A 23,089-nucleotide genomic window follows, 5' to 3' on the forward strand; every position below is an offset into this window, starting at 1 on the left:
TAAGGTCCTGAAGGTACAATTAATAAAAGGTTATTGTATATCAAGAACAAGCTCATGTTGTTAGCAGCCTATAACTTGAGATAATGTCTGTACTAGATATGATTCATTATATTAATCACAAAATTAAAATGTAAGCATGGAGTTGTGGCTCAGTGGTGAAGCTCTTACCTGGCACGAGCGAGGCCCTAGGTTCAATCCTTAGCACCACATAAAAATAAATAAAATAAAGGTGTTGTGTCCAACTAGAAATAATATGTATATATATATATTACAAAAAAGCAGGAGTAAAATAGATTTATAAAAAAAGACATTAAAAAAACTCAACAGTGATCACAACTTGACCTTTGGGAATTTATATATTGATTAAAGAGTCTGGAGCCAAATGGAACAACAATTTAAGTCTTCTGCTTTTATTAGTTATACCAAATATCTGACAGTCATTTCAACATATGAATTAGCCATATACTTTTGAAAGTCAGCACTGGTATCTTAGAATAAACTTCAGCAAGAATGTCTCAAGGCCCAAGTTTTACCTAGCATTGTTCTAGGAGCTTAGAGAAGGAGATTGAGACATGTACCTGCCCTCAACAAGAGTCTCCAGTGTATCTGTGAAGGGCGGTGAAGGGTGGTTACACTCAAACCGTTTCTTACAGCCCAGTTTCTCCTTGAGTCTCTCGAATATTTCTGTAGATCTAAATAGAATTTATATGTCATATCCACATTTTTCCTCTATAGTCCCCCACTCACATCAGAGTGGGGCAGAAGGACCCAGAGCATGGACCAAGTGTCATGCTGGCTGATGTAGAAGGTCAACACTCTTTTTCAGAGAAATGAAATACATGAGGAGATGGGGTATCACTAAAAGTAGAATTATTTCTGATAGAATAGAAGTTCTGTTTCTTAGAGTTCATGCTTTTATACCCGACAGACCTGGGGTGGAATCTCTGCTCGGCCACTCATCAGAAAGAACATTAGCTGATCTTTCTGAGTCTCAGTTTCCTCATTTGCAGAATGGTAATATTAACAGCACGTTCAGAGGCTCTGTGAAGATGGAAGGAGGTCACGTTCCACTTTGAATAAATGATAGCTCTCCCTTTCATTCCTCTACCACTGCTGCTACCTTCTGTAAAGGGCTTGGGAGGAGTGGAAGGCACTGTGGCTGGGCACTGCAAAGAAAGGAGAGAAAAAATGAAAGAAGGAATGGCAAAAGGAGGAGGGTATGGAGAAAGGAAGGGGCCCAGTGCTTTGCTTCTAGGCTGGGGAGGAGGGACTGGACCAGAATAGAGAGCAGTTCTTCAGAGGCACAGGGAGAGGAGACCAGGTGAAGAGGGCAGAACCTTGGATAACCCTAGAACCCGCAGCTCAGTGCTGGGAAACACCCTACCTTGAAAGTTGCTGGAGAATAATATTCAAAAGTATGGCTGGGGCAACTAAAAGCTCAAAAATTATTTGCCAACTGATAGGGCTGCAGCTTCTCTTTGTATGTGTAGCCCATTCAGATTCTCTTTCTTTCTTTCTTTCTCTTTCTTTCTTTCCAGGGGATTGAACTAAGAGGCACTCGACCACTGAGCCACATTCCCAGCCCTATTTTGTATTTTATTTAGAGACAGGGTCTCACTGAGTTGCTTTAGTGCCTTGCCATTGCTAAGGCTGGCTTTGAACTTGCAATCCTCCTGCCTCAGCCTCCCGAGCGGCTGAGATTACAGACATGTGCCACCACCCTGGGCCCCGATCAGCATTTTTATTAAAAATTTTCAAAGTCATTAGCGTGGTTACACTCAAAACTGTTTCTTACAGCCCAGTTTCTCCTTGAGTCTCTCCAATATTTATGTAGATCTAAATAGATTTTACATGTCATATCCACATTTTTCCTCTATAGTCCCCCACTCACATAATCACTGCAAGAGAGGTGAAGCCAAATTTTGATGGTGAGAGGGAATAGATTAGTACAAAATTGTTGCTTTTAAGGAATAGCCATTTTCTGTTTCTTTAAGAGAAAAGATCTGAGGCCATGAAAAGAAAAAAAATAGTTTAACTCAGGATGTAGATTGGAGAACAAGCTTTCTGTCTTTAAGGAGGCTCTAGGGCTTTTCAATATTTAGAATACAAGCATTTGTCTTTTTAATTCCCAAATGGGACTTTTTTTCCAAGTCCGAGGATAGGATTAATTATCTTGGTAGAGTCTAATCTCTACTCTCATGTTTGAAACTGCAAGCAGGGAGACGTTTTAAACATTATGAAAAGAAGAGAAAATCTCTCCTGACAAATAAATGCCTTGAAAAATTAGATATTAGTACTTTCCAAGTGCTTTTTCTTTTTAGAAATACTAAAATTGAATATTAGAATTGAAGGATCCTTATACTATACTCCTTCTTAATGCCACAAAAATAGGACTTTAGGAATAATTTCAGAGACAAAAGATTATATGAAATACCCAGTTCTTCTCCTTATGGGAAGCTTCTTTCTTTTTTTTTTAAACATCCTAGGCTCAATCATTTCCTAATGTGAAATTACAGAATTTTCAAATTACCATATAAAACTGCAAAAAAATTACACTTGTGACCACAGAAGGGATAGCATATACTATCAATTTGATTTTTAAAGACATACATCTTTTATACTACCTGTCATTTTTATAATGCCTTTTACAAATTTAATCAATACATTTTAACATTCTATATACTTTAAGTGCAATATACAATAAATATTCAAGTTTCATCTTAAACATGCTTTAGCCTTTAAATTGTTAAAACTGCAGTGCCCTTTCAATCTACTTACATAATGTCATAAAATATACATTTCAAGGTAAATGAAGTCAGCTACTTCAATTTAGTCCCTCAAACTGGTAGTAAATGAGAGGTTAACACCATGGTGCCAAACCCATTATTGAGTAAATTTAGCACCTTGGACAGCTCTGTAAAATCTTTATTGCTTTCCTGACCTGCTCGTCATGTTCTGTCTGTGTGTTCAGTGGCTCTCAGCTCTGATTGAAAGGCAATATATTAGATCCCCAACACAAACACGCTTGGGGGCTAGTTCACTGGGAACGTAATGACATCGAGGTGAGAGCAATTTTCTGGTCACCGAAATCCAAGCACCTTGCAGGTCTGTCGCACTAACTCATGGAGGACCCAGAAATGTCCTTTCTCCTTCCCATTTGCAGAAATAACAAATATCAGTATTGGCAGTACTGAACCAAATGGGGGTCTCCCTTGAACCCTAAGCTGATACCACAGTGCAGGGCATTTTCAAATGGGTGAGATATCATGGAAAGACACAGCTTCCAGAACCACAAAGCCAGGCTCACTCTCCTCGCATTCAAGACTGCTGGCCTGAAGCAGTGTCGTGCTGAACACACACTTGTGGCAATGTGAAGAATGGAAAAACAGGTCCTGCCATCATGGATAAGAGCAGAATGCAACTTTAGGAAACAAGATTCACATGCTTCGCTTTCAGAGGATCAAATACCCAGTGGATTCTGTTGCTGAAAAATGTGGTCACCAAAAATATATAAGATGAAGATACATAATATGCTTCAAAAGATGATATTTTTTTAGGTTTACAAAATCTTCAAAATTGTGGAGTAATTTTTTAACTTCCCTCCTCCCTCGTTCTTTGAAATCAATTAAAATCGTTAAAATATAACTAAGTCCTCCATTATAGTGTTGCAAAAGCAAAGTTCCCAAGCTCACTGCCTTACCATCCCTCTCATGCTTTTGACAAACTTATATTTTCCCCCTAAAATGGAAAGAAAGAAAAATACCTTCTCTGCCAAGCCCAAACATTGGCATAAATATTTATTTGAAGAAATAAATGAACATAAACCCAGAGAAGTCAAATCTTAGTAAATAAACTAACTTGATCCTGTTTTTGTTTTAATCTTTTCTAAGAGCCAGATAAAGCCATGAGGTTTTAGCAAAAGCAACACAAGCTGAATTTGATCTGAGGATAGGGTTTAGTGTGCCCACACCGTAGTGAATTATTAACTGCTGTGGTCAGACAATACTGCAAACAAAAAGTGGTAAATTATCTTGTAGCTTGCATTAAAAAGTAAAGAAATGATTTCAGATATATTGGTTCAAACTCCATTGATTATATAATGCTTTTCACTCCCTATGTGGAAAATAACTGAATTGTTTTGTACAGGGGGTCTAACCGCTTAAGGCAAGCATAAATGTTTATTGAGAACTGAAAACCCCTCTATCTCATTTTTGAATTTAGGACATTATATATGTCATAAGTAGTTACGGCAGTATGACAACTGTTTTATCTTATATTATAGAGAATTTAAAATTGAAAAATGCTAATATGTATCTAAAAGCTTGTCATTTCAAGAGTTGTTCAAGGATTTTTGAAGAGGCTCTGGTGACAGCAAAATGAACGCAATTATTTCCCTATTTTCTGATCAGTGTCTGCAGTCTGTGAAAATTGAACGGCTCTGCTTCTCTATGCTGAACTCCATTGTGTGAAACGTTTAAAGTTAAACTTCTGTCTGAAACTTTACCAACAGCAGGAAATAGTAAACAGAGCTTCCTGAGCATCACCTTGGGTAATCACACCAAGCTCTTTGGTTTGTTCTCTGCTAAGCCTGCATTTTTACTTGCATCAAACTTTGCTTTCCTTTTCAGATTCTAGTATAAATGAATCTGTAGGTAATTAGGACATAAAGAAGAAGGAATCGTTTCTTTTTATCAGAAGGAAAGAAAAAACTACCACTGGGTGCACTTTGGTGGAACACCCCACATTATTAGAACCATGGAAGCTAAATGTAGAAGCCCCCCTTCATGGAAAGAGGGAGGTATTGTATTTTTTTTTTTTTTTGTCAGCCAGAATGAGCAGCAAAGCATACATTGAGGATGAGAATGAATGAACAAAAGAGGAAAATGACAGAAAAGAATACTGAAATAGCAAAGAATTGTGGTAAGAGACACAGATGCTGCTAGTCATGAGAATTTCTTTTCAGAGAGGGGTTTCTGGTATACTCCCTTATACCACAGCTCAGCCAGACAGGAGAGATAAACAAAAGAAGTTCAATGCTACATGCTTCTAGTAGCTGAAGATTGATTGGAAATCCCTTGAAAATGACCTGTCTGATAAGGTCATGGTTCCTGGAATAAGCAATTAAGCGCAAAATAAACACATCTTAGGGATTCATAACATGCACTGAATGACATCGATTGTAGTAATCTAGTAAATGACCTAGGAATTGTATTCAGCAATAAACATATGAGTGCTTTATCGTGCCCATGGCAGACTATCGAGTGATCTATTTTATCTTGCAGTACCAATGATGCTCACCTTTTGACTCGATTAAGTGTGTATGTGAACAAGGATAAATTGGTGATTTAACACCAGTCTGGGGATCCCTGAGCTACTGCTTTTATAACCATGTCTTGGTAAAGTAGAGTCATGAGGACCAGAACATGATCATGTGAAAAGATAAGGACAACCTGCCTTCGTTCAGAGCACTGTATCTCCTTTTCTTTTGACAGGAGGTGATACTCAAAAGGGCTGCGGATCTGGTGGAAGCGCTGTACGGCATGCCACACAACAACCAGGTGAGTCTGGGTGTCTAACCGTGTGGATGTCCTCGTTTAGTTGAGGATCTCAGATTCTTTATAATAGAAGAAAGCACAAAAGATATAAAAGGCATGTGCATGAGTTAGGAGGATAAGTAATTCAGATAGGACGTGGTGTAGGGCTCTTCAATTCTTTCCTTTTATTTGCAAATCTTTTATTGCCTTCTCTATGGAGTCATATTCCTTTACCAGGCAAGAAATATTCCGTATAAAACTAATCTCTACTGGGAAGGTACTTCGTAATTGAAGAAGAGAGTTGCTGGTGCTTTATTTTTACTTCTCTCAGGTTTTCAAGCAAATTTCGGAAGAGAAGGGGGTTTAATTTCTCCTCCTAAAAAGTACAGTGAGGTCTGAATAGAACCGTCCATTTCTGTTTCAAGAGCAGCTCTGCATATGGAATTCATTTTGTTTCGGAACCTGAATCTGACAAATCCTTCATCTGTTTTCATATTTCCTGAGTCAGTGTTTGGGCACACACCAAACTAACACTTGGGCTCCCAGCCCTGTCCTTTATAGCAGTAGGGGACATGAATTGCAGCTCCCCATCATGCAGTGACCTCAAAGCTCCTGGGTGTTACTAGTGGAGAGGTGAAATCCCAATGGACTTCAAGAGTTCATAAATGGCACCTCAAAGTGAGGCCTTTGCTTTTCTGGGCCTCAGTTTCCCCATTTGTGATCTGGGTGTGGTAATTAGGATACTGGGGTTTCTCAGCAGGGATGCAGAGATTAATAAGGTGAGCCATTGTGGAAAGCCCTGAGCACGGTGCCTGGAAGAGAGTAAGCACTGAGAAAGGGTCTTATTGGGACTGTGACTGGGGCTAACTAAAGGGGATGTTCCTTTGACTTTTCAGGAAATTATTCTGAAGAGAGCAGCTGACATTGCAGAGGCCCTGTACAGTGTTCCTCGCAACCACAACCAGCTCCCGGCCCTTGCTAACACCTCGGTCCATACAGGGATGATGGGCGTGAATTCCTTCAGTGGACAACTGGCCGTGAATGTCTCCGAGGCATCACAAGCCACCAGTCAGGGTCAGAGCTGACTCCGTTCCTCCCTCCCACTTCCCTGCCCTTCCAACCTCAAGCTCTCCACAACATTTGTTTGACATCAGTTTTTATTTTAAAAAGTTGTTTTCTTCCCAAAGGGGAGATTCCTAGTTCACGTGCATTGATATTATTGTAGGATTTTCCTCCTACTCTCACATCTGGAAATGGGGCAAGGGACTCGAAAGGGCTCATGCATGTAGCCACCTCTGCATTTGACTGTTCACCATAAACCATGAATGACAGATCACAAAGAGGGCTGGAATTAAAGTTCTGAGGGGCCAAAACACATCATTCTTGCCGAGGGAAGAGGAACCTGTTAACTCCAGGGTGCATCTCTTAGATTGGTATTTATTTCTGCTCCAAAATGATAATTTATAGGCCCTGCATTGCCACTTCTCACAGCCCTGCTAAGTATTTATGATCTCCTAAGAAATGTGTCTTTTGCTCGCTTCCCATTTTAATCACAGAGCTAGCACCACCAACCCACGCACATGAATCACCCAATCCCTTCCCTCTGGGTGGTGGCTAGGGGGTAACCAACAGAGCCAGCCAGGATTGCCACCACCTGAACACCACCCTCACCCCTGGTTTTGTCTCTACCCCTCAGGTTTCACCCGCAACTCAAGCAGCGTGTCACCACATGGGTACGTGCCGAGCACCACCCCCCAGCAGACCAACTATAACTCTGTCACCACGAGCATGAATGGCTACGGCTCTGCCGCCATGTCCAATTTGGGCGGCTCCCCAACCTTCCTCAATGGCTCAGCTGCCAACTCGCCCTATGCCAGTAAGTAGATATGTGTCCTGTGTCCTGCACCTTCTCCCTACAAGAGCCCACTGGGTAGGGCGGCTCAGTCTGAGGGTCCTCTGCTGCAAGGCATGCCCTCCTATGATGCTGTTAAAGCACCATCATCTCCAGCAGAAATCTCTCACTGCCCTGCTCACCCCATAGTGTCCTTCCAAGAGTCATAACTTTGCTGCAACAGATCATGTCATCCCAAGAACCCACACTTGGAGTCAGAGGGCAGTAGAGTTGGCACTGCTTCTACCAGTTACTAGCTGGAGACCCTGAGCAAGTTCGTTTCCTTCCCAACCCTCAGTTTTCTCATCTGTAAAATAGGGAAGGAGCTAGTGTCCACCCCATCCAGTGCTGCAAAGCATGGAAAAGATAATACTCACAATGAGTTTGCCCCAAGTCCTGGCCCAGGAGAGGCACGTTCAAAAATCCAAGTCATAATCACAATGATGGAAAGATAATAAGGGACGGTGATTCTGTAGTAACAACAACCCAAAGCTTAACATCTCCTCTTAAGGAATACTACTTATTTATTTTTTAATGCTTGGATTTTTCCCATTTGTATTTAGTGTGTTCTTAAAATATGTGTATACATGTGTGTGCATACATATATATTTCCATTCATTTTTTAGTATCTTGTCCCTGTCTTAAGGAAGTTTAGCTTAAAGGATTTGTTTGGGTATAGTATTCAAATTGTATCTAAAGAACCTCAAAAATTGGCACCTTTATGTATAACATACATCTAAAGAGCCACAACACATTACCATCTCTCTATATAAAATGTTATGGGCCATAACAACCTTTTGATCTCCCTCTATGCATCTTTACATAGATAACCAAGTTCATCTTGGACATGGCGGGGGAACTCTTCTGATGTGTAAATGGGGTCAAACTTGTAAACATCTATAGGAGGACAGATGTGTGCTGTTAAATGAAAGAATATTCATGATTTTTAAAGGAAAACCTTTAGCTAAAAAATACTAAAAACTGCTGTCCTCCATTGTAGTGGAAATGTGAAGTGTGAAAATCCTTTGAAAGAGAAAAGTTCATTGTTGACCTATAAGAGAGTTATTTCTAAAGGCATACTTAGGTCTTTCACTTTCTGGCTGTGTGGAATTCTATAATTCTATTTTATTTGCTTGGAATCAGCAGTTTGTTGAACATTTAAAAATCTCCAAATAATCTGCATGTAGTGTCTATCTGCTCAGGAGTCAACACTTGGGGTCAGTTTCACATCAGATTTTGATGTATTGAAAGACACTTTCCCACAGATCTATCACTTCTGTGTTCTCTCATCTATTCAATCAGAAAATGTTTCAATCATGACCTGAAAATTAAAAGGTGGCATTCTTAATTAAATCAATAAACTAATTGCTCTATGGTAGCAATTCAATTTAGGGGCTTGGGTTGTTCCCCTCAAGCCTGTGCACACCCAGCGAATCCAGTCTGAGATTGCATCTGTCAGACTGTGAAACTTCGAACATTTAATTTCCATTAATTGATTTCTTCAGTGCTCACAAATATAGTATTAAATTCTCAAACAGGCTCTCAGATGGGACGGTTTTATCTGCATAAATGCAAATAAAACAATAAATACAAAGCCCAGCTGATTTGAATTTTTGCCTCTATGATATTTAATTATTCATAAACCACTCATGTTGAAAAATTCCAACAGAATAAAAAATAAAATAAGACATTCTACTGGTGAGCACACTTTTGGTATGGTGGCTGATAACTAATAATGTTATAACAAATGGAGCTGCGTGACTATTTTTTACCCCTTCCTCTGTTAACCTCCCCCCAAATTCCCCACCTCTAAATACACATAATGATCGCATTTGCCAACGAGATTAATTGCCTTCCTCAGTGAACCAGCAGGATTTCAAGTCTACGAATATTTAAAAATCAACTCCAGTGCAGGAGTTTTGCAATTTAAATGGGTGTTATTATTGAACGTATTTTCACATTTACAAATCCTAAGAGATGTATAAAAATGCTGGCCTCATTAAAAGAAAAAGTACAGTTTAGAAAATGTTCATAAAAACTCTTGAGGATGTTGGGGGTGTCCGCTCTGTGTTCTGCCCAGAAAGCATCCAGCCTTTGGGCTGGGAAGTGCCTTGAGTAGAATACAGGGGTTCTTTTCCCTGAATCTAATGGGTAACCTGCAACCCATTGGATTCCCACATCCCTAACTTCCCAAAGCCAGAAGGCCAGGGATTAGGCCACCCACACAGCTCTTTGGACCCTGATGGGCTCACAGGAAGGGGGCTTTTTCCTCTGGAGATCTGTTTCCTTCTCAGGGTAGCAGAGTGAAAAGAACACTAAATTTGAATTTGATCCTTCCCTTCATCATAGTCTAGCGATGGCTATGAGCAATTCACTGAACTGCTTCTGAGTTGCAATTGCTCTGGTGCAAAAAAACACGACATAGCCTCTGACTTAAGGTTGCTTTACCAGTGACAAGATGAAAAAGATGTGAAGATTCTTGTGCATGACAAAGCAATATGTGATGTTTATTAAATAATATGAAACATAATAAGGTAGGTGGAAGTGCCTAGAATTTAAATTAAATGCCTGGAAATCACTGGACAGGATTCATAATTTTCTGCAGGAAATGGAGGAAATAGAAAGTGAGGGTATGAGGACATTAGCCTTGGCATAATGTTCAAAATCTCTTGACTCCTGAAGTAACTGAGAAATAAATTATCCATGCACAAGAGAGGAAAGGCCATACAGATCATAGGACCATGAGAATGTCCCTGGGCCAAGCTCTTTCATATCCCCAAGCGGCTCGGTTTTCTCTTTCTGAATTGCCAAAGTTCTCCCACCATTGATTATCTGCACCCTACTACTCTCAGACTGTGAGTATTTACATAAGACTTCTAGCCTACTGCTAGAATTCACAAACATTTATGTTCAGCTTCACAAGAGAATGGCAGAAAGAATTTGAACTTGGGCTTATAGCTCTGCATTTTCCACAAGTGTTGCATACAGTAGTCTGTTTATCAACCTGGCTTCCAAGCTATGGAGATCTATGTTGTGGAACATTGAGGTAGCGTAACATCCTCAAAGAACTCAGCCCCTTGGAGAGAAATGGGACACTCCCACCACTATCTGCCAGTGCCTTAAGTTGGAATCTTGGTCTTGCCTTCAGCTCACCCTCCTACATCCCATTCCATCATAATGACCACTCCCTTTGGAGCTGGCCTCTCCCAATCCCTTCTATCCCCAGTCCCTTTGCTAACAACACCTTAGTTTAGGCCCCACCTGGAATCCTTCCCTGGGCATCTTTTCTGGGGGGCCCTCTCTGATTTCCCTTCCTGCCTTCAGAGTTGGCCAGGCTCCTCTCTGTCACTGTTTTGTGCTGCTCTATCCCAGATGAAAAGGACATGGCACTCTCATTGCCTGGCCTAGAAGACTCTGAGGGTGGTGACTCTGTTTTGCTCTATAACACACTCAGCATGCACTGCCTTGGGCTGATCAGAAAGGACCATTCCCCCTGCAGGAAACTGCTAACTATGACTCCAGTGCCTCACACACACAGTAGGCCCACAATAAACACACAGAAGATCAGCAACAATGAAAGGTATCCAAGTACCAAATGATGAAAAGGTACAGCGTCCTGAGAACTCGGGGAGGGTTCATGCCTGAGTTTGGCCTGGTCAGGGCCTGAGGGTTGGCTCCAAGCTTCCTCATCTCAGGGTGCCACGAGAGGCACTGACCTTTCTTTCCCATTGCCCCCTTAGTCGTGCCATCCAGCCCCACCATGGCCTCCTCCACAAGCCTCCCCTCCAACTGCAGCAGCTCCTCGGGCATCTTTTCCTTCTCACCAGCCAACATGGTCTCAGCCGTGAAACAGAAGAGTGCTTTCGCCCCGGTCGTCAGACCCCAGACCTCCCCGCCTCCCACCTGCACCAGCACCAATGGGAACAGCCTGCAAGGTAAGTCCCAGGCCTGGTGGTCCATCCAGAGTGGATGTACCTTCACCCCTCAGCCAGGGCCTGAAGCGGGTGCATCACGGCTGCTGACATGAGTAGCCGTGCGCCTCCTGATTCTCCCTGACCTCATCACTTATTCCTTTGGGTTCATTCTCCTTGGTCCTGGCTTTACTGAAATAGCACTAGAAATCCTCTGGCCAACTCCAGCAATTCTGCTCAGGCTCAGAATTTGCTTGGGGATACTGTCTCCACTCAACTAACGAAAAGTGACGACTCACTTCTCCCTTCTTCTTCCCCGTTTTCCGTTGTCACTATTATTAGGCTAGTCTTCTGTGGACGCTAACGAGTTCTCTACTGCAGGGTATCTCTGGGGACTGGCCTTCTCCTGCAGTAGGTCACTCAGTGTTTCCTTCCTGTTGCCTGAATCAGAGTGAGCATGAGTTGGGCTGATAACAGGGATGGATGAGCCACAGCCTGATCAGAGCCCCCAAGTGAATGATCACACACCAAAGCCCAGCACCTTCCTGCCTAGCACCAGAATCCCTAGGGTATTCTGCTTCATACTAAAATTGTTGAATCTCTTTCCTACCACAGAATGTGGAAAATAACAGTCATCACCCTTGAGATGAGCTTTCATTCATTATGGGGAAATAAAAAAAATAAAAAAAACCTTTAAAAATGGGTCCACTATTTCTCACCTTTTCTTATGTGCCCTACCCTGAGTATGGTTTTGGCCAGTAGGACCTGATCTGTTCTTCTGCAGCAGAAGTTGTGGTAGGTTCTCATTATCACAACCTTACAGATGAGAAAACTAAAGTTTGCATAGGCTGTGAATTGCTTGACACCCAACAGCTGGTGGGAGGTCAATGCTGGCTTCAAAATCGAGCTAAAAAATTCACCTCCTCTTTCCATCTCCCAAGAGATTTATTATTCATAGGGGGTAAGGAGGACATATCCCAGATTGCTAAGGCAGCTGGCAGGGAAATAAAATCAATAAAATAATCAGCCACCATTTACTGAGCACAGAACAGTATATTGGGGCAGTGTTAAGCAGGGAGCTGGCTGTGATGTAATCCTCAAGAGCATGAGGGGTATTATGATCACTATGGTGCACGTGATGAAGGAGGGGTAAATATCTGCCCACAGAGCCAGCAAATTATGGGAATGAATGTAAACCCCCATGGGGCCTGTGTCATTAATCCCTGCCCTGCATGGCTCCCCACAGTGTCTCATGTTGGTGTCTGGCTTGTCACTCATGGAGATCAACCATGGAGGCCAGGAAGGGGTCAAGAGAGTGGCCACACATTGGGCATTTCCCAGGCCTATTCGTTCTGTATGCTGCATGCATACTCATACACCCACATCCTGCACTGGGTACTCTTGTTGTGGCAGGTATACATCCATTCTCCCAAAGACCCTGTCAGGCCAATCCTGTACTTGTTCTATAGAAGGGAAGATTGAGGCAAAGTTTGCTCAAGGTCACATAGTAAAACATAGAGCCAAAATTGAGCCTAAAGCCTGTGACTCCAGGGCCTGAGAACCTAATCACTCTGCTTCCCTGCCTCTAGCCAGGCTTTTCAAAACATTCCCCAGAACTTGCTGTCCAATCTGCTCAGCAAAGTCAAGGACAGTGCCCAGCATAGCACACAAATGCCACTCACTACTCCACACGTTGGCCAATCCATCTTCTTAGAGAAAGAGGAAAAGAAGTTTCCCCAGGGAATTGCATCTCAGTCAGTGTTATTCATGATAGGAGGTACCTGCCTCCACAGAGGAGAGCCACCCCTTCCTGCCAGTGTGTCTCTTTTTCAGTTAAAAATAACACTTTATTACCCTCACTGTGTCTCCAGCTGGCACACTAGGGTCAGGATGCTGAAGCGACTGTAACTTATAATAGGCTTAAAGAATGATGATACCTAAGGAGGCAGGAATTGACCATTCCTGAGTAACTGGTGTCGACCCTGGTGGAACATAGATTTGACATGAGGAGCAGTACAGAATGGGGTTTGCCATCAACAGTGGACGAATAACCAGAAGAAAAAAACCCCTACTGCGTCACATCTGCTCAACAGCCCACAGTGGCTTCAGGGGAACCTTTCAGCAAGGCCCAATGTCTTCATGTTAATGGCTAAATCTCTGCCCCTGTGTTACCATGTCTGACACATGGGCTTGGGGCTTGGAGGACCCAGGTTCTGGCTCAAGACACATGGTGCTCTCATGATGAAACCCCTTCCATTCCAACTAGACATGTGTGATTCTTTCCAGACTCTTCTCTACCCCATGCTCTGACTAATTAAGCATGATCAAAAGAAAACAAAATGCTTTTTTATTCCCCACAATGGTATCATCTACCAAGCATCCCAAGTCTTGAGGGACGACAGTAGTGGAAGCAGAGGTATAGAAATTCCAGTGAAATTAACCAAGACCTTATTACTTGAGACTGTTCTTCCTGTCTGCTTCCCCCAACCCTTCACTCACTAGGCAGAGCCCACTCTGCAAATCACACCTTCACCCTCCACATGCCATCTCCAATAGGACAAGGAGAACCCAGCCTAAGGGGGCTCTTGCTTGGGCCTTGGAGTCTCCCTGGGAAAAGTAATATTCTAATAGTGGGCTTTTACATCATCTTTAACCTTCTGAACTTCACTTTGACCTTTAGAAAGGGCTATGTGGGTTGAAGCACTGCCTAACAGGAGGGTCTTACAGGGTCTTACTTGTCCTTTGCTGTATCCCAGTAGCACCTACTTTATTTGGACTCAACCAGTTCAGAACTGTGATCATTAAGACAGGCCAAGTGATGAAGGAAGAGTTGGTTAAGCAAATTGACCATGTAAACAAGATTAGAGGTGACACATTTAGACTGTTTAAGTATTTTAAAGGCCTATTTACCTCCAACTACCACTCTGTTAATTGTACATCATTCAAGATTTTTTTTTAAGCCTACTCCTTAAAGCTCTCTTTGCTAGCAGTCCTGACTAAGCCTCCTCCGGTGACTGCAAGCATTTCCATCCCTGACAGACAGGCCCTGGTGGTGATGAGGTTCCTCACACCTCTCACATAGAGGGCTTGCTCCCAGCCTAGCTTCTGTGGTCTTCCCAAGTGTGCTTTGATGTTTATTGTCCCCACTTTCCAGACATGGAAATCAAGACTTGGTGCTAAGATGGCTTGTGTAGAGGTATTCAACCAGACATATTCAACCAATCTTCCCTTCAGTAGATAGGGAACACAGGGGTCAAACTTCCATGCCCCTATTTCCAACCTCTGCTGCTTTGCCAAACTACGTTCAAGCCAAACTGTTAGCCCCATATGGATTACACAATCCCAACATTGCAAACTCTCTCTGTATTAGAGGAGACATGACACCAAAATAAGTACAGAGGGAAGGATTAGAGAGAATCGGAAGAGTTTCATGGCTACAGCTGTCCTTCAACTCTATCTCAGATGAAGGGCAAGTAGGATTCCAGTACATGGAGCTGGCAGAGAAGATCAGTTTAAGCAGAAGGGCAAGGACAACCTTAGCCAGGGAGCAGAGGCAGACAAGTGATGGTTAATGTGCAGGAACTGGTGAGTAGCTCAACAACCTGGAGCACAGGAGACATGAAGCAGGAGAGGCGGAAGGAGATCTGTTCCAAGGACAGACCTTCCAAGTCCTACTCCTTCCATGAGTCCTACTCCTCTTTATATCTGCTGTTATTCACAGGTTCCACTGGGATCCCAACTGCCTTTGTCTCCCAGGCACATAAAACCTTTGAAAATTGATCATATTTAGGAGAAAGTTTTTTAGGACAAAGTGACTCTTTTGTCTCAGCACTCCTGGATCCTTGCAAGATGTTGTGTTAAAAAAGTAATTGTTGTGGTCAAACAAGCAGCAAATGATGCTTACTGAGTCACACTGTCTTGGTGAGACACAGGGTACTATGAGTTTACTAAAGGTGCTGAGACATCTTGCAGCTGAACAAAAAAATAACCACAGTCATCCCTCAGTATCCACTGAGAATTAATCCCAGGACCCCTCTGGATACCAAAATCCATAGGTGCTCATATCCCTTATATAAAATGTCATGCAATTTACATACAACCTTGGCACATCCTCCACTATTCTTTTAAGTCATCTCTAGGTTACTCATGACAAATGCAATGTAAATGATGTGTAAATAGTTGTTATATTGTTTCAAGAATAGCAAGAAAAAAGCCTTCACATGTTTAGTACAGATGTGATTTTTTTAATTTCAAAATTTAAAAGTTAAACTTAAAAAAATTTATTTTTAATTGACACACTAATTTGACATGTTTATAAGGTACAATGTGACATTGGAACGTATATGTAAAGGTCAGTTCAGGGTAACTGGCATAGCTGTCATCTCAGATATTTATCATTTCTTTAGGAACATTCAAAACCCTCTCTACTAACTAGTGGAAATGTTCAATTAATTGTCATCAGCTAGTTACCTGGCTGTGCTATGGAACATGAGAAGCTATTCCTTTGATTCACCTGCTCCAGTACCTGTTAACCCTCCTTTCCCCGTCCCTTCATTCCAGGGTCTGGTAACTACAACTCTGTTCTCTACTTTTCTGAAATCAACTTTTTAGTTTCCACTTATTAGTGAGAACATGCTGTATTTGTCTTTCTGTGCCTGGCTTGTTTCACTTAACATAATGTCCTCCAGATTTTTTTAATCCATATTTGGTTGACTCTGCAGATGCGGAACCCGTGAATATGGAGGGCCAATTATATTCCACTTTGTTTGCTAACCTTATTTGCCCACAGAATACTTCTCCACATGTTAAGACCAATTAATATCATATGAAAATCTTTGAAAACTGCAGCTCTATTTTGAATTGATAGAAAAAAAACGCAGAGAAGCCTCCTTCCATTCTTATCAGGATGAAGTCACAGGCAAATCCTGACCCCAGACCTCCCCCGTGTGTCTGTTTTCACAGGCCAATGACTTGAGTCACCAGCTATGCTCTGTCTCCATCCATGGAAATGTCCTCTCCCTTCTCCTAGAGCTTATGCCCCTCAGAGGATAGGTCCTATACAAGTCAGGATTAGAGGAATTCATTAATCAAGAGAGAGGCAGCCCTGAGAAAGCTGTCACATGCCATTGGAATCCCCATGAATGTTGAGATTCTGATCTTAACCATGCCCTGAACAGTATGCAATGACAAAATTAAGAACATAAAGGCCAGGAGGATCTCACAGAAATGGTCCCCTATCATATACTTTTTTTTTTCTTTCCAAGTTTGTTGAAGCTCAGCCTGGCTGCCTCCTCTAGACCCTAGACCCTATCTGCTACCAGATCCTATAGAATTCTTTTTATGAACATATGCAGTTTGTTCAAGATCTTCTTCTACACCTCCCTGCCCCATGCTTGTTAAGCTCATAATTCTTACACATACGGTGTGTTAGGTGGGTACTATTCTACCCTCTCACCCCCATCTCTCTCAGCTCTGCAAAACTGTTCATTTTTGTCTATGTTCTTATCAAAATGTATATACCATGGTGAAAACTGTATTGCTTTTCAAACCAATAGTTTTTTTTTTTCTTTCTTTCTTTTTTTTTTTTTTTTGGTGGTGGTGTTGGTGGGAGAGTTCTGTCAGAGAATGTGATCACCCAGCTGCTGGGAGAAATGTCAGCACCACCATGGTCTTGTGATGTTTGGGCACATGGTACTGAGTGTGGTGTCCTCATGGGAATCTTCTTGGGCCTCACTTGGGCAAGTCTGCATACCAGTGGCATTTCTGGAACATTCCAAGTCTCAGACACCCATCCCTCTCACCCACATAATTAATTTTCAGATTGCAGCACAGATATAAGGAGAACAGTTTTTAAACCCAAGGATTTCACACAATCATGCAGTCAGTTTTCTTAATGAAAAGATCTCTTTTGAGGTACCTCACTTCAGAGACCCAAACAGTGATCTTTTCCTGGAATTTACTTATCAATAAAGTTTCTGTCTTTGGAGTTTAGGAAATCCATGCATGAGATTTAGGATGCTGTATTCCCCTGATAGTATACAAAAAATTCTCGGTGTAGGTCCATGCCTGCCTCTGAGACTCTCAGACCAGAACATGAGCCAAGCAAGAAAAGGTGAGGCAATGGGGCAGGCCAAATCTACCACCTAGTGCCCTCAGATCTGTTTGTTTGTTTTTAATGTGTTATTTGCTAACATATGTAAGCTGGGCTACTGGGCTATTGAATCTTTTTTTTTTTTTTAATTCACATCTTTAGCTTCTCTTAAAATCAGAGAAGCAGGGCCCAGCTTTGTTCCTGCAGAGCAGCATTTTGGGGGAACCAAGTTGCTACCCATTTTGCAGGAGGCAAGGTCTTGGTACTGTCCCCTCCATCCCTACTCAGGGAACATTGCTTGCTCATGTGCCCAGGTCATGAGGTACTGAAGTGTGCAACCCCTATAGACCAGATTAAAAGTGCTGTCAGCTACAGATTAGTACCTTAGTTACCTGTGTTTACCTCCTGATACATGTTAGCCAGGTCCATGGACCACAGCTGCAGGAAGGTTGTTAACTTTATAACTTTGTTTTGAATTAAGTTGACACTGCTTGAGTCATTCAGCCATGCAGTAGGGGATGACCCTTTAATGTGGGGAACACAGAGGACATGTCAGGAGAAGGCGAAAGAGACTCGCTTCTTGGGTTATACTACTGTCCTAAGGCAGGGTGCTGGGACCCACTGGCATCCCAAATGAAAGCATCCTTAGGGAAGCAGAGCCACATCAAGTTGTCACATTGCAGGGACCCTCACCCCTCCTCGCCTTTGCAGCTAACAGCATTTTGAATTCTCAAGTTCAGGCTTGGCTTGAAATACTGAGCTCCCCGTTTCACTGAAATCTAGGGCTCACTTGACTCTTAGGGCAACAGCATTTTGGACTGATCCAAAATCTTTGGGGGTTTTAGTTGGTCTGCCTTTGGCAAAAGACAACTTCCTGTTTCTAAGAAAAAAAGGCTTATGAGGGCTTAGGAAAAGGACTCCAGGAGCTTTTGGACTGCAAAAGGGCTCTTGCAAAACAACATTTGGATGATTTACGTGTAAATGAATCAGAAACATGTGGGTTGAATTTCCTTGTGAATACAGATGGGTTTAAAAATTAACGGAAAAAGTGTTTGGCAAAATACGTTTTGGTTTTTCTTTTAATTGAATCTAAAATGTCAGGGGGTGGGGGAGGGGAAGCCAGAGAGTTGGGGGGCCTCAGGGCTCAGAGTCCTGCCTGTCCTCCCAGAATTCACTGCAGGATTTGTGGTAGTGGGGGTTCACTAAAAAATAAAATAAAATAAAAAAGACACTTTCTTCCAGACTTGATGCTTGATCATGAAGAGGGGGATACTTCCTAGTCATAATCTGCACTGACAAGAACAGTCATTTAAATGACTTGCCAATTAAAAAAAAAAAAAAGAAAGAAAAGAAAAGAAAAAAAACAGTGACTTTCTTCCCGTCAGGGCCTAACAGGGACACTAAGCATTTCTGGGAGCCGAAGATCACTGCCTCTTGCTTCTAATATAGGCCTCCCTCAGTCTTTCAAAATTGACACACTCTTAGTTTTCTTACAACTACCCTCTTAATTCCTCATACTGATTAGGGGAAGTGTGCCTTATAGGATGGTGATGTAAGAGGAAAAATAGCCCAGAGAATGTAAACGGTGCACACAAGGTCACCCAGCATCAGAAGTGGTAGGTTAAAAATTATGGGTTCTTCCTAGGAGCTGGACCCAGGCTAAGCTTTCTGCATATGTTATTTTATAAAGCCTCTCATAACCCTGAGTGCCATGATTAACTGCACGTCCTAAGGAAGGAGGCTGAGGTTCAAGAAGATGAGTAACTACTTCAGGGAAACTTGCAGAGGCAGAAAAGCCTGAGTTGGAGCCCTGGCCTCTCCCATTCCATGCTCCCTAAATGCCACCACTTATGTGTGGCCTCCTAACTCCAAATCCTTGAAAAGAATTTTGGTTCCCTCAAACAGCTTTCCCTCTTCTGAAGATCTCACCCCAGCTTTCCTAGGCTACAATTTTAAAAAAATATTTATTTATTTTAGTTGCAGTCAGACACAACACCTTTATTTTATTTATTTTTATGTGGTACTGAGGATCAAACCCAGGGTCTTGCACATGCTAGGCGGGCGCTCTATCGCTAAGCCACAACTTCAGTCCCCTAGGCTACAATTTTGAAAGGAGCCTGGTCAGGTCATTCTAGGAAATTTGAGCAAAACAGTGATAGAGAAGACATCCTTCAGTTCCCTTCAAACTTGTCTTAACTCCCTCCACGCTTTCTCTCAACTGGATATTCCCCGAGAACAATGCCTGCTGTAGTTAGCATTTCCTTCTTCCCCAGCCCAGGACTCCAGGGACTGCAGTCAGATGGCCTCTAGGTTGCTCAGTTTTCTGTGCTCATAGACAGCCCAGGAAGAGCCCAGAATTTTCTGCAGAAATCGCTGGTCCTTGCCATGGGCCAGTTCTTTATAGTTTGGACGTGAAGGGGAGGGAAAGAAGAGTGACAAATTGAAAATTTGCGCTATTTTGCAAAGCTTGAGGCTGCAAGCCTCCCTGCGGTATTCAAACTATGCAACTCTCCATTTATGTTTGAAAATTGAAATCAGATTTGGAGAAATGTTGAGGATATTCTGTTCTGTTAAGGACACATATACACGCTGATATACTTCTTAATAAGGTACATGTAGATTTTATAAAAAATTCATTCCTGAGCAGAGGAGAGCACATCTGTGGTTAATATTCAATCAACCTAGTCATGAGTGGGTGTCTGTTTTCTTTTCTTTCTTTTTTCATATATATATTTTTTTCTTCTTAGCGAGATGCTTGGAATGAAAACCATTGACTTCTGTCTTCTCTTTCCGTAGCGATATCTGGCATGATTGTTCCTCCCATGTGAAAGAATTGCCTTGAAGAATTTTATTAATGAAGAGGTTGGATTCTGCTACGAGAGTAATCTGATACAAGTCCCATAGTGGAACTTTTAACTCAGGCCTTTTTAAGAGGAATCACAATAACTGCAGATTTTTAAACAAACAAAAATCACCGACCTTGCAAGTACTGAAATTGGAAGGGTCTGCAAGCGCAGGGTGTTGGTTACAGTTTGTACCTCCCAAGTATTTGGGGGATATATTTATTCTGTATCGATAAAAGCAAATCCACTTTTCTTTCTCTCTCTCATTTTTTTTTTAAAGCTTAACTCCGCTATCATTTGTCTTTTATAAACCATAAAGCTGTACACGAGGGACACTATAAATAAGACTCCATGTTTTAATTTATGATGTTTTTAAAGCTGTGTAAAGGGAGAATGAAGTGGTGATATTTACAAAAAAGTTGAAAAAAAGAAAAAAGAAAAAAAAAAAAAAAAGCTTGTATGGGACAGAAATAGGAATGCCAGTTAGATTTTTTAGAAAACTAAGGGTCGGCTTTTGCGCCTTAAAGCATATCAAATGGTAGTTAGCTCAGACAGTGCATTTTCAATATCTAACCTAACATGCCACCCCTTAGCAGTGCAAGCTTATTTATCTCTTTTGTATTGTTGTCTTAAGTAACTGTAAATAAACACAGCCTGGAAAGTTAAAACGTGATGAAAGTGATCACATGTTCCCCCTTTTACTCAAAAACTCCAGTGCCTCTAGACAGATTGTTAAAACTGCATATTTAAACCTGATATCCATCTCTCTTTTACTTAAATCAACTTCTTCTGAAGCCAATGGCCTCGCGAGAGCTTGGTGGCACACACGCTGTGTGAGGATCTCCTTTGAGACTTCATGGAACAGGGTCCAGGCACAGAATTCCATTTATGCCCTCCAGTTAGCAAGCCAAAATCTCACACCCCACCATGCACAAACTTAAAGTTTTTACTCATCCTAAAATCCTAAATGCCTATTTTATATTAAAACTCCAAACAACCAACAAAAGCAACCAACCTGGCAGGTGTTTCCATGTTCCCATTTGGGACAGGCCTCTCTCAGTTGACCCTGAACATTTGTAACATAGTAGGTTAAAATAACAGGTTACATGCTTTGGAATTAAGAGTGAAAGGAAACTGGGGAAAAGGAAAAGAAAGTTTCAACCTCCAAAACATTATTTTCTGTTCTATGGGAATTTTTGCTCTCATTATCTGGGAAGTGTTCTTAAAAGTAAGAATGAATAGCAAAGATGCAGCAATGTTCTGAGGATGCATTTGCCTGGTATTTCTTTCTTTGCTGTTGTGTTTTTGTATGTAGTTATAAATACTGTAGATTTTTTTTGTGATTTTTTTTTGCCAAAGTTATTGTTCTATTTATACATTTTAATGTCTTAAGATGGTTTTCTTCAATCTCACAAAAAGATTTTACTGCATACCTTGCAAAGAAAAAAAAAAAGCTCACTACCTTTAGCTTGCACATACTTACAAAGTTAATTAAAAGGCTTTTTGTTTTAATGGGGATTTTGTAAAATATCCATATAAATAATGTATTTATCTTTGGGATTTGTACATTGCTTTGCCCTTCTTCCTCTTCCTCCCACTCCCAGTTTATTTTATTGTGTATGTTTGCTATGTGAAAAGTGCGTACTCGTTTGGTCACCTACAATTGTATTAGCCATTTCAATGTGATTTTTAAACATTTCATTTATAGTTATTTTTAGTATTGTTTTAAACCATGCTTCAATTTTTTTTATTTCCACCCAAAAGCCATCGTCTATTTTTGTATTATTTGTAAGTTAAGAAGTTTTTTCCAATATATGGCAAAAAAAAATAGTAGCATATTATTCTTGTAGTATTTAGTTCTGTAGATTTAAAAAAAAAAATGTATCCTTTGCTTTGGAAGCTTACAAAAAAAAAAAACTAATGCTGTTTTACTCTATTAATATGCATGGAATCTCTCCCTATGGAGTGACGCATTTTGTGCATTAAATTTGGGGGAGAAACTTCATAGAAATCAGTGAACATACTTTCTTTCTTAAGTCGGCTTGTATATTTCCTCTGTCTTTCACGTAAATATAAACCAGCAGATTGGATGCCTTAACAATGCAAATCATATTCATTTCACTTGTACATTGTAACTGTGCACCAGAACTGTCAGTCATCACTAACATTCTAAGAAAAAAGAAAAAGAAAAAAGAAAAAAAAAAACAAAGAATTGAAAAGCACAAAAGAACTGTTTTGTTACCTTAAGACAATGTAACTTTTTCTAGTAGAGCAAGAAATCATTTACAACAATGCTGCAACTGTGCATGCCCCCATATGGATTTTGCAATGGTTTTCACTAGACTGTCAGAGTGCGATTTTTATGGGTTGGGGCGGGTGGGGGAGGGGAGTTGTGGGAGGGGAGGGAGGGAGGAAAGCTGATTTTTCATGGTGAGAAATAATAATAATGATGACTAATAATAATAAAGAAAAAAACTGGAAAATGTAAGCAAGGTTTAGCATTGCTTCTCGGTACTCAGAAAGGTTGTCTGAATTCGTGTGGTAAGCGCTGGCCTGAAGATGTATACAGTTTAAAGCCATATTTTGTCTGGTGAGTCCCTTAATTGCAAAGGAACAAATGGTCAGCCGGTGAGATGTCCGGCTCAGACCCTGACAAAAGATGCCACCAATCTGTTAGCCATGTGTTGTGGTTAGAACTTCTCTTGAAACTCCAAAGAGCCTTTAAAATGTGTATAATTTGTGTTTTGTTGCTCCTATTTATATTGATTAGATGAAAAGACATTCTGGCCCTCTGACCCTCTTTCTTCTACACAAAAGTT

At 41.3% G+C, this 23,089-nt stretch overlaps 1 protein-coding gene across 10 annotated transcripts in view; it reads left to right on the forward strand.

Annotated features, from left to right (window-relative positions):
- Ebf1 (EBF transcription factor 1) overlaps positions 1 to 22,281 on the forward strand; it is a 382,353-nt gene extending 360,072 nt beyond the window's left edge. For all 10 annotated transcript variants that reach the window (XM_027938660.3, XM_071612014.1, XM_071612015.1 and 7 more), the window contains 5 exons: positions 5,493 to 5,558; positions 6,431 to 6,608; positions 7,231 to 7,410; positions 11,166 to 11,360; positions 20,224 to 22,281. In XM_027938660.3, the coding sequence (XP_027794461.2) occupies positions 5,493 to 5,558; positions 6,431 to 6,608; positions 7,231 to 7,410; positions 11,166 to 11,360; positions 20,224 to 20,255 (651 nt within the window). In that variant the 3' untranslated portion in view covers positions 20,256 to 22,281. The remainder of the gene's footprint in view (positions 1 to 5,492; positions 5,559 to 6,430; positions 6,609 to 7,230; positions 7,411 to 11,165; positions 11,361 to 20,223) is intronic.
- Positions 22,282 to 23,089: the final 808 nt, after the last annotated feature.

This window comes from Marmota flaviventris, chromosome 5 (genome assembly GCF_047511675.1).
Source record: "Marmota flaviventris isolate mMarFla1 chromosome 5, mMarFla1.hap1, whole genome shotgun sequence".
Taxonomy (NCBI): domain Eukaryota; kingdom Metazoa; phylum Chordata; class Mammalia; order Rodentia; family Sciuridae; genus Marmota; species Marmota flaviventris.